Genomic DNA, 11,190 nt, shown 5'->3' with positions numbered 1-11,190 from the left:
AATTAACCCTGGGTATGGGGCAGGTTGACAAATCTGCGCGATTGTACTTAACATTAAAATACTCTTTTGTGTAAAGATATATAAGAATAATATTTGTTTTTTCTTAAAGCTAAAGGATGTGACTATTATATAATGTACCTAGTATTATATAGTATTGCGTACATTTTTTTTTTTTACAATCTATTTTGGATGTTACTTTGTGCCCCGGTCTCCCCTACATTACCAAAGTAATTTGTAAGTGACTATTATATATTATATTTATTCTGCGATTTTTAATTAATTAATTTCTTAAATTTTATTAATTGGATTTTATGTTGATTTGATTGTAGAAATGCATTTGATAAGGACCTGATACAAGGTCGAAAGCGTTTATGCCACCAAGTTTTAATAAACATATTTAAACATTCACACATCAATAACAGTGTTTTGCTTCGATAGCCAGAATACATTTGTCTATTAAAAAATTCTTGAAGCTACATTCACTTATCTTTACATAACCAATAACAATATTGATGACGGTTGGCAGCACCATCAACCTGAAATGTCAAAATAAATACCTTGCAAGTTGTCTGCAGATAGGAAACCAAAGGGAAATTCGGGCCCATAGAGGGTTAAGAAATACCCAAAAACACATTAAGAATTGTGTTTCAACATTTGCGCATCTATCAATTATTTTTTTGTTCAATAAATATATCCGATCTATTTGACACACCGTCCGTTCGTTGGGTCGACATTTTGTCTTTTAATGTCGAAGAATCGATTCGAGCGTCGGATAGAAAAACCTCACCTCGTTGAAGACGAACGTCTTCTTGACTTTGTACGTGACGGTGCCGTTCTCATTGAATTTGATGTCTTCCTTTTGCCAGTGTTGCGAGTAAACATACGGTCCGAGTTCCTGCAACACCGGTTTCTCATTGTTGTTCAGAAACTCGTCGGCGTTCGTTACGTTGTAGATGTAGATCTGCATGCGCGGCACCACAGGCGGCTCCTTCCAGAAATTGTACGTGCGCCCGCCGTCGCGCAACGCGAGCTCGTTGTCCAGTATCAGATCGATGATCTTCGGGAACACGACCGCGAGAACGGCGGCCAGAATTATCAGCAGAACTCCTATTGCCACAGCCGCCCCTGAAGCACCAGACAAGATCAAAAAACGCGTGAATGAATCACATCGCACATATGCACGTTGCACAGTCAATAATTATCTTGCGATCGCGAGCTTTTGAATGCTAATTGAATTCTCAGTTGTAAAAGAATTAAAACGAGCTGACTGGGATTGAATACACAAGCCGGAACACGGATAGGAATTCGAATGACGATTGCAACAAGACGGTAATGTCATGAGAAAAATGAATTCTCTCGCGGTGAGAAAAAAACGTATTTAACAAAAAAAAAAAAAAAAAAACTTCGCTTTTTTATTCAAGCGTTTTTACTCAATCAGTTTTTCTGTCCTTATTATTATTTTTTTTCCCCCGTCAAATGTCACACAACAATCACGACGATTGGATTGAAGCAATCTGCCACGGTCATCTCGAGGATGGCCGATTGCGTCACGACCTTTTGATCGAGGTCGTTGATCCGCAATTGATTTCGATTAACGCAAAACCCTAAGGAACAAGGTCGACCGGTTTTGAAAATCCTCGGGGCATAACGCGCATCCTTGAAAAGATTTCTTCCTTTTGGATTCCAAGCCGACTCGCAACACTGTACAAGGAATGAATTTTATAATACCGGTCGCGTTGGCCAAGTCCTTCGTCAGGATCTGAGAGCGGCGAAACAATCACCGCGCGCAACTCGCGCATAGGCGCACTTTGCGCCTTTTCTCGTATAAATATTTATCCTTCGGCGCGTTTCTCGTTTTCTCAGCACCTCGGTGCGGCCGCATTGCATTGCGCGTTTATTATTATTTATGCCGCGTGCGGGCGCGCGCATAGCGCATTTTACCACGTTTAAACTTGCGTTACCAGGCCCCTCCTCCCAACCCCCCCCCGCCTGAAACTGGTTAATCGGAAGAAGATAACGCTAAATCGTGACTTAAGGAACCGAAGCTAAGGATCGTAAAAGTAGTGTCGTAAGTTTGGATAAAGTATTCCGCTTCCAAGAAAACAGGCTGGCGGCAGCGCGCTGCAAAAAGTAATCTCTCTCCCCTCGCATTGCGCGAGCTAGTTGAGAGAATATTTATGTTGCAATTTTCTGGGTACATGAGTATAAAAAAAAAATTTATAAGAGAAACGTGTCTCTTGTCATCGCTTCCTTCAAAAAAACGGCGAAATGTCATTATTATGTTCTTTTTCTTCTTTCAATTGTCAACAGATCACATGTGACTTTTTTGTGTTCAACTCTATGTGAGGGAAATAACAAAATCAAGTAAGAGCCGAGGATGCGGATTTTTTTTTTTTTAGAGATACATGTGATTATATGTATATCAATTTACGCTCTAAAAAAAAATTACGACATATTAAAAATCGATGACGTATTAAATTTAAAATTAAATTCACACAATTTGAAAATCTATATCGGATCCTCGCATAAAATTCTTGTTTACTTCTTTGTGAATTTGAATTTTTTTATCTAACCATCTTTTGGATTTCACGTTTCGAAATCTGTATCTGTTTCGAGATTTCCTTTGGATTTTTTCATAATTGCTATTTTTTTGTCGGTTTTTCTTCTAACACTTTGTATTAAGAGAAAGACATTATTCGAAGATCTTACGCGACCTCAATCGCGTTTCAAACTGGTAGAAAACGCTCATAGATCTGGGTCATCTGTCATAATAAAACGGAATTTTTTAAACGAAGATCTTCATCTCGGTTGCAATAATTCGATTGATCAATCCGGGCAAATTGTAAATTTCGTACATCGATTACGTGCGAAGGATTGTTGTGCAAAACATTTCGAGTCAAAGTAGCGACTGTAACGCGAGGAATAAATTAAGACGTAAAACAAATGAGTAAAATCAACATAATAAATTTGCATGTTTATTCGCCGTTAATTGCCACGTGATTTGCCGTTTACGTTTCTCGCCGTTTCTTCTTTTCAAAATTGCATAATTATCGGGCTCGTGCGCGCGACGAACGAGCAAAAGAATGATAGGAATTCATCGGTGGCGCATCGATGCGCAGTTGCGGGTTCGGCTTTCTAACAGAAAAGCGCCGCACTTCACGAAAGAAATTCTCCCCACCCTGTTTCTCTCGTGTGTGTGTGTGTGTGTGTGTGATTCCGACTTTTCTTTTCCGGCTTTTCACGCGCGCGCGCGTATTTATTTCACGGTCTCGCAAGGCAAGTTTTGCGCGGTATTTATTTTTGTTATAAAAACCAAGAGTCCAAATTTAGCGTCTCCATTGAACCTCAATTTTTCTTTTTTTATGTAGGAGTAAGAGAGAAAGTAGATGTTACTTTGACGCTGCTATACGTTCGAAAAATTTCCTTTTTTCCTGCTAAAGTTTTAAGGTAGGGTTCAATTCTCAGATCAGACTGCGCGTTGCGAGCTCTGATAGGCTCAAAATAGGAGTAAGAAAATAAGTAGATGCTACTTTGACGCTGCTATACGCGTCCGAAATTTTCTTTTTTCCTGCTAAAGTTTTAAAGTAGGATTTCAATTCTCAACTCAGACTGCGCATTGCAGGCTCTGATAGGCTCAAAATAGGCTCTGATAGGCTCAAAATAGGAGTAAGAAAAAAAGTAGACGCTACTTTGACGCTGATATACGTCCGAAATTTCCTTTTTTCAAAAATTGAGGTTCAATGTAGACGTTAAATTTCGACTCGGGATATACAATGATACATTTACTAGACCTGTGTATATATGTATACTAAAGTAATAATACACACAGTGTACGTGATGATCGTTTAAAAAAAAACACGTAAGGATGACACACGCATTAATCATTCTAAATCAAATCCGTTCTGAAATATCGTTTTTTTTTTTTTTTTTATCCTTTTTTAATGAATATTTATGTCGATGTGTGTATATGATTCGATTATCGATCAAATTCTTGAATAATTTTAGTCATCGCAATTCAAGGAATATCCGTAAGCGCGCGTTTGATTAAGCAGACTTTTAAAATCGTTTAAATTTTAATACCGTTCGCATTTCAATACCGAACGCGGCGCGCGTACAGTTTTTTCTAATCTTTTATTCATCTCGCGAAATATAACATTACGAGGAATTTATATTTGATATCAAAGAGATACACCGGAGAAAATTTGCTTATTATCGCGCGCGCGCGCGCGCGTTGTTCTTTCTTGAACAACGTGAGCACAATTCATCGCGCGGTCGTTTGCTCGCCGTCGCGTAAAACTCGAGCGAGGAAATTTCTCTTACTTAGAGGCGTCACGACCACGACCACATTTTCGAGTACTTGACCTCCATTCCCGTGGAGCGCCGTCCAACCATGGGACGAATAGTAGCGCGCGATGTACAGTTAGACGCGCGATGCGTCCAATACGACGCGTGCTGGCCACGAGTGACCAACCGAGAAGCTAATTGCCGAAGAGCTGAACTCTCAGGCGCCCAGTTCTCATAGTTGTAGAAAACAATTATATATATTATCCTTTTTTTTTTAATTAACAGACGTATTGTTGCTCCGAAATATCTTGTGGTTCTCTAGCGGCCAATATTTTTGTCTTTTTTTTTAAGTTTTAGTATCTCAGATACGCAAATAAAACACTTAGACGAAGAAGTAAGTAGGCTTTTGAAATTCTCTAAACATTAAATTGGTAATTAAGTGCCAAAAATGCTGGATGTTCGTGCGAAACGAATATATAATCGCACAAAAAGCGAGAGATTGCCAGGTTCGACTTCTGGCCGAGGTGTTTTTTCCGCAATATTTTAAAATTAGATAAGGAAACAGATAATTCTCGTATATATGTGATGCAAAACCATCTTATATAAATTAAAGAATTCGAATTTTCAATTCAAAATTCAATTAATACACTGAAATAATATAAATATATTTATATAGTCGTTCTTGGACTCTTAACGACCAATTTAATGTTCGTTTAAAATATTTAGAACCAGAAAAACTGGTCACAATTATTTTAAGTTTTGATTTCAACCGGGAAACGTTTTTTTAGAATGCAAGTCCGCAGAAGTTATATAATCAAGTGAATTTTTTTCGGAATTCGACCATTTACGCACGGAAAACAATGTGAGAGCGCAAGACTCCGATGTCCGGCTCCTTTCCTAGATCTATTGCGACATCGTCATTTTGCGCACCGCGCGCGATCGATTGTGCGGTAAAGTGTTATTACGTTTTTAGTCACGTAGAATAAGGTGTCGATACTTATGTGGCCTTCGTAGCGGACTTTGTGATGTTCGGCAGGTACGATCGATAGAAATTGCAACTTGAGAAAGAAGAGAGAAGAAAAAAAGAGCGCGGAGAATATATCGAGAAAAAAGAAACGTAAACCTTGATACATGTGTGTATCCATCCCGAGTCGAAATTTAGCGTCTACATTGAACCTCAATTTTTGAAAAAAGGAAATTTCGTATAGCAGCGTCAAAGTAGCATCTACTTTTTTTCTTACTCCTACTTTGAGCCTGTCAGAATTTATTTTGAGCCTATCAGAGCCTGCAATGCGCAGTCTGATCTGAGAATTGAAACCCAACTTTAAAACTTTAGCAGGAAAAAAGGAAATTTCGGACGTACATAGCAGCGTCAAAGTAGAATCTACTTTTTTTCTTACTTCTACATAAAAAAAGAGCATTTAATTTTCGCATCTAATTTTGACACGCATTGTTTTTTTTTTTTTTTTTTTTTTAACGTCAGCACAAAACCGTGTGTCGCAAAATGCTTTCGCGCGAGTTTTGAAACGTCGAAAAAATACCGATGTCGTCGATTGCGCGAGGAAAGAAAAAAAAATAACGCAACAACGAACAAAACTGAAAACGCATATCATTAACCGATCAAATTGCATGCGATTCTTGCTTCGAGACATCGGATATTGCAACGCCAAGTTGTAATTATCGATCGGAGGAACGTTAGACGTACTTGTGCGGCGTACAATACTCGGAGAGTTTACCTCCGAGAAATATCGTCTAATGACAATGGGATCAATAGAACGGAATCAACAAAACGTTTTAATAATACTTTTACGAGCGTGCATGTGCGCTACGGAGTGTGCGTATATACACGGATATATGTACACGCACACAGACATATTTACTCGTCAGTTTTTTAAAATCCTTTGTCTCGAGCAACATTTCGCATTTGCGGAGCCGCAACTTTTCGGCGAGCACCTTTTTTGTTTTTTCGGTGCAGACATCGAGACTCGTTCTCAATCGAAGACCATGACAGTTCCGATGTCTCCATAGCGAAGCCCCGACGATCACACACGCACATAGCCTGCATGCGCAATAAGCGACCTCGTCTTCGGTGTAATAGCTTCTTCGTTCTTATAGGAGAAAGGATGTCTTCGCATGACGGATTCGAGTCGCACGAGACCGAGCAAATGTCTCGCAACGCGCGACTTGACGTCGTCGAATTGCAAGATTGCATTCTCAAACGCCGGGAGTTTTTTCAAATAATATCCTGGAAAAAGTAATCGCGTACGGTATAACGCCGCCTAAACCGCAAATTGAAAATACAACGAAATTTGCAAAATATAAAACAAATTTGTTCAATCTGGCATCTCAGACAAAAGCGCCGTCTTGCTCGTTTTTTTTCTTTTTTTTTTATCGAACACACGTGATTCAACTGCGAAATGCGATACAAAAAAGTTATGTTTTATGCATTACATACTTACATTAGATATGTCGATTAGACTATTAGAGACTTCAAAAGAACGCGATCGAAAGAACACGCGCGTCATCGTTCTTTTAAATCGTATGAATCGAACTGAAAATTACTCGAGGTAATATTTTTTTATTACGAATTTTATTTCTTTATTACGCATTCAAACGAATCAATGATCGAATCGTGTAATTTAACATGGACGCAATAAAATCCTGTCAACACAACTTGTTCAAAACGTCTTCTTGCAAATCAGTTTCGTAATACAACTCGATAATAAAATTAATAAAAAAACTTGATAATTAAAAACTTTAAGCCGGAAATTCCAGGCTCGACTCATGGCTGAGGAGTTTTTTTCGCAATATTTTAAATCAATTAAGGGAGGTATTCGGAGTCTATCGTATATGAGATGCAAAACTAGCATCCTATATGAATTTAAGAATTGAAATTTCAATTCGAAAAACACACGTGAAAAACGTGAATTTACTTATACATGTGTACACACATATAAGACATATTTTCCGCACAACATCCTGCAAACGGCTCTTTAAGACTAATTATTTATTCATTTATTAAGTTTAATAAACTTCATGAGCCTGAGGAGATCCTCAATTTAATATTGATTGTTAAAAACTTTAATTTAAAAAAACTTGATAATGTATTAATTTATTGTTTAATAATAATTCGATAACAAATCAATTGTCTACAACGTGCAAATGTATCCGCCCATAATGTAAAACGGTATTGAGCAAGCGAACCGTGAGAACGAAACGAACTCCGTGGACCCGAAAGATCAAGAAGGTCTGGCAATTCGATCGATCGAAACGAAACTCGTACGTAAAGTAAGATCGAAATGAGTTTAAAAGTCACATTTCTCAGATAATGCACACATGTACAAAGTCCATTTCCGAGAAACAAAAAAAAACAGTTTACCTCGGAGGAAATCCATACGTGGTATAATGACAAATTAATTAATTATGCGAGATCATAATCCAATCCATTTTACGTCACGTGATTGACCTTACGCGTACACGAAATGATAATGCGATTGTTACTCATAACTTCTTTCCTTTTTTTTCGAACAATTGTCACGGCCAATTGACTTTTTGCAGCAAGCAATTAATCGCGATTTTATACACCGTGACAAAGCATGTTTAAAAAAAATATATATATATATACATATATATAATTTCAATATATATATATATATATATATATATTATATAATATATATATTTCAATATATATATATATAATTTCAATATATTGCAATATCTCTCATAAAAGAGCTTATGTGGCAGAGTTTTAAAAACGTAAGAAAGAAATTGTTTATAAAAAAACTGCAAAAAACCTTTGCATATAATTTTAATATCGCGGAACAAACAAAAAATAAAATGTCAGACGTTTAAAACTCAGGTTAAATTAAAATACTGCGGTTTTGAAAGTATGAGTAATATATCAGTAGAAAAAAAGAATAACGCGCCGATATATAATTGCGCCTATATATAGTTTATTAAATACCTATTATTTTTTATTATCGCATTTTGTACTCGTTCGGAAATAATTTACGTAAAGAGGAAAAACTTCGACTATCAATACCTCGCTGTATCTGCAATCATCGTTCAAACAAGAGTGCAACGATTTCTCAACGTATTATTTCATAATGTGCGCGAACCGGGAGGTAATTATCCAGTCCAATTAAAAATTTATTTTTTCAACATTCTTTTCGTTTTCTCATTCTACAATTTTCTCTTCGCACATATCTGCAATTGTGTACGTGTAATCGGGTACGTGTCTTAAGCAAGAAATAATCGCATAACGAATAATAAAATTGTCATTGATACGTTCAGCTAATAGCGTATCGATTATATACTTTTATATATTTGCATCGTTATTCGCGTTATATCGCGAATAGGTTCGTGGGAAACGAGCGAATATCTCGAAATCCGAATCTGATGTGGAATCGGAGATTTTTAATTCTTCGCGCCGCGAAAAATCTCGCAACGCCCGCGCGCTTTTCTTCGATAACTCGCGCGCGCGCGCGCGCGCGACGCTTTCTAAATTTCCAAATCAATCTTCGGCAAAATCAATCTTCAATTTAGAGCGTCGTGCTCATCGGTCCGCGCGCGACCTTCGTTATAACGTTTTTAATACGTTGAATACGACAACGTTGCGTTTGTATGTGTGTAAGGGCTGTGAAAACTGTGATGAATCGAGACGCTAAATAACGATCGTATCCGTTCCGGCATCGAAAGTGGCGAAGAAAGTCGTCTCGCGATCGCAGACGCGCGATCTCGTCGACTCGGCGAAATATAAACTGTGCATATACGATCGCGATCGAACACAACGCGATCTTCGCTCGTAAGGAAGAAAGTTACGCGCCTTATTGATTGCCGTAATCCTTACGCGCGCGCGCGCACGCACACGCGTACACGCTAGAGATCTCTGCGCTGCCGGTATTTTTCTATTTTCCCGTCTCTCCGCGTGGAATTGTCCACGTAACGACATCAGGAAAGGAAAGTTACGCCAGCTACACAAAAACCCGATATAGCATAATCGACTTCTCTCCCGTCGCTCTCTCGAGCCGCCCCCCATCGCCGTAATCGATGGACGTTATCCGCAGTTATTAATATACATGTAGGTTAACACGTGCAATATATATATATATATATATATGTATATAATAATAATCACACGACGCATCGGAAGAAAATTCCAGTCGCGCTCGGACATTAAAACCGTTTTTATCTATTGGATTCTTGCTTTAGCAGCTAGTGCGCAATAGACGCACTTTACTTTTTGTCGCAAAAGATTACACAGGTGATACCGTGCACGAGATTATGAACAAACTACTGAATATCTACGACTGGAAGACACTACGAGCGCATAAGTCTTGCGCGTATTTTTTGAATTTTTTATATTTCATCTTTTTTTAATTGTTATGTGTCTTTCTTTTTTTGTGGCGTCCTTGTTTTTAGGTTTATGACGTGTTTTGCTCATCTTTTGATTTATATATTTTTCTATTTTGTCGCCTGAAGAAGCACACACACAGAAAAACATACTGTATCCAAGTATATAATAAGTTTATATAACCGCAAATATATATTATAAGATTTTTGTAAGTATTTAATTTACTCAAAATACACTCTTAGTAAATTTGTATTTTGAGTAAATTAAATACTTAGGAAAATCTTATAATATATTTGCGGATATATATAAACTTATTATATAATTGATACAGTATGCATTTTTCTGTGTGCAGAAAGTTAGTAGAGCGGAAAGAACGTTTCGTATATTATAAGAAATAAATCTGTAAATTTTTTTAAATACCAAAAATTTTTTTAAATACCAAATCGTTGCTTCGTCTTTCTTAAATCTATCTAATTTCTTTTAAATTTATCTAACGCGTGTTTTGAGTCACATTTTTGGTTCTTGCTGTTAAAAGTTATAATATATACACGGTGTGTACATTGACTGTGTTCTGTGAGTAACATTGATGCGCGCGCTGAAAAGACACAACGTGCAACAAACAATCTATATATGAGACCTGCCGGATATATTCGTCACATCAAATCGTTGCTCAAGAGAGTACAAAGAGTATTTCTTCAATGTAAACAAGATAGTCATTTATATGCGAAGCTTACCTTGTCGAAATGCAAAAAAAAAAAACCGTTTAGAAAATTAATTACAAAAAAACATTCTGCGTAAAGCGCGGCCTTCGCCGCTTTTATATTTTGTTTTGCGTTTGACAATAAAGATCGCGTCTTTCTCGACGGCGAACAAAAAATTCGACGTGTGAAATGTAACATCCACACCGGATGTTAAATAAATAAAGTCGTAACGCGCACACGTGCGCACACGGAGGATACAGTAAATATATATGTGATGCAAATCCAGCATCCTATATGGAAGAAAAAAATTATTTCGAAATATATATGTGTATACATATATATATATTTAAAAAGCACATTCACGCGCAACATCCTGCAAACGGCTCTTAATGTTCCTATATTCAGATATTATTAGTTTAATAAGACTTATAGAGCCTGAGAGTAATCTCGATTTATCACACCAAAAAAATTGTATTCTTATTTTGAGGATATCCCACTTACTTTAAGTATATTTTATACTAAAATAGGCGCCAAGAAGAGTTTCTTATTTTAAGAGGAAAATCCACTAAATATTGATAAGAATATATACTGATTAGAATATAAAAAGCCTCTATAGAAAAACATATATATTTCACTATCGAAAAAGACTATATTCTTAAATTAAGAATATATTCTTAAATAAAGAATATAATTCTTTATTTAAAATATAATGCGATATTATTATATTACAACTTTATATTTACTAATAATTAGTGCACCGAAAAAATGATATTCTCGTAAGTAGAAGATTTTATACTTAAAAAATTTTAAAGATTTTAGATGATATTCTTCTGAAATTAAGAATATATT

The 11,190-nt window shown here is 36.6% G+C and overlaps 1 protein-coding gene across 1 annotated transcript in view; it reads right to left on the bottom strand.

Moving 5' to 3' along the window:
- The window catches only part of LOC109860225 (scavenger receptor class B member 1), a 37,486-nt gene that overhangs the window by 9,262 nt on the left and 17,034 nt on the right, over window positions 1-11,190 (bottom strand). The window contains exon 2 of the mRNA XM_020439164.1: window positions 788-1,125. Within this exon, the coding sequence (XP_020294753.1) occupies window positions 788-1,125 (338 nt within the window). The remainder of the gene's footprint in view (window positions 1-787; window positions 1,126-11,190) is intronic.

Source organism: Pseudomyrmex gracilis, unplaced genomic scaffold (assembly GCF_002006095.1).
Source record: "Pseudomyrmex gracilis isolate BER0280 unplaced genomic scaffold, ASM200609v1 scaffold_351, whole genome shotgun sequence".
Classification (NCBI taxonomy): domain Eukaryota; kingdom Metazoa; phylum Arthropoda; class Insecta; order Hymenoptera; family Formicidae; genus Pseudomyrmex; species Pseudomyrmex gracilis.
This window is presented reverse-complemented; position numbering and strand designations above follow the sequence as displayed.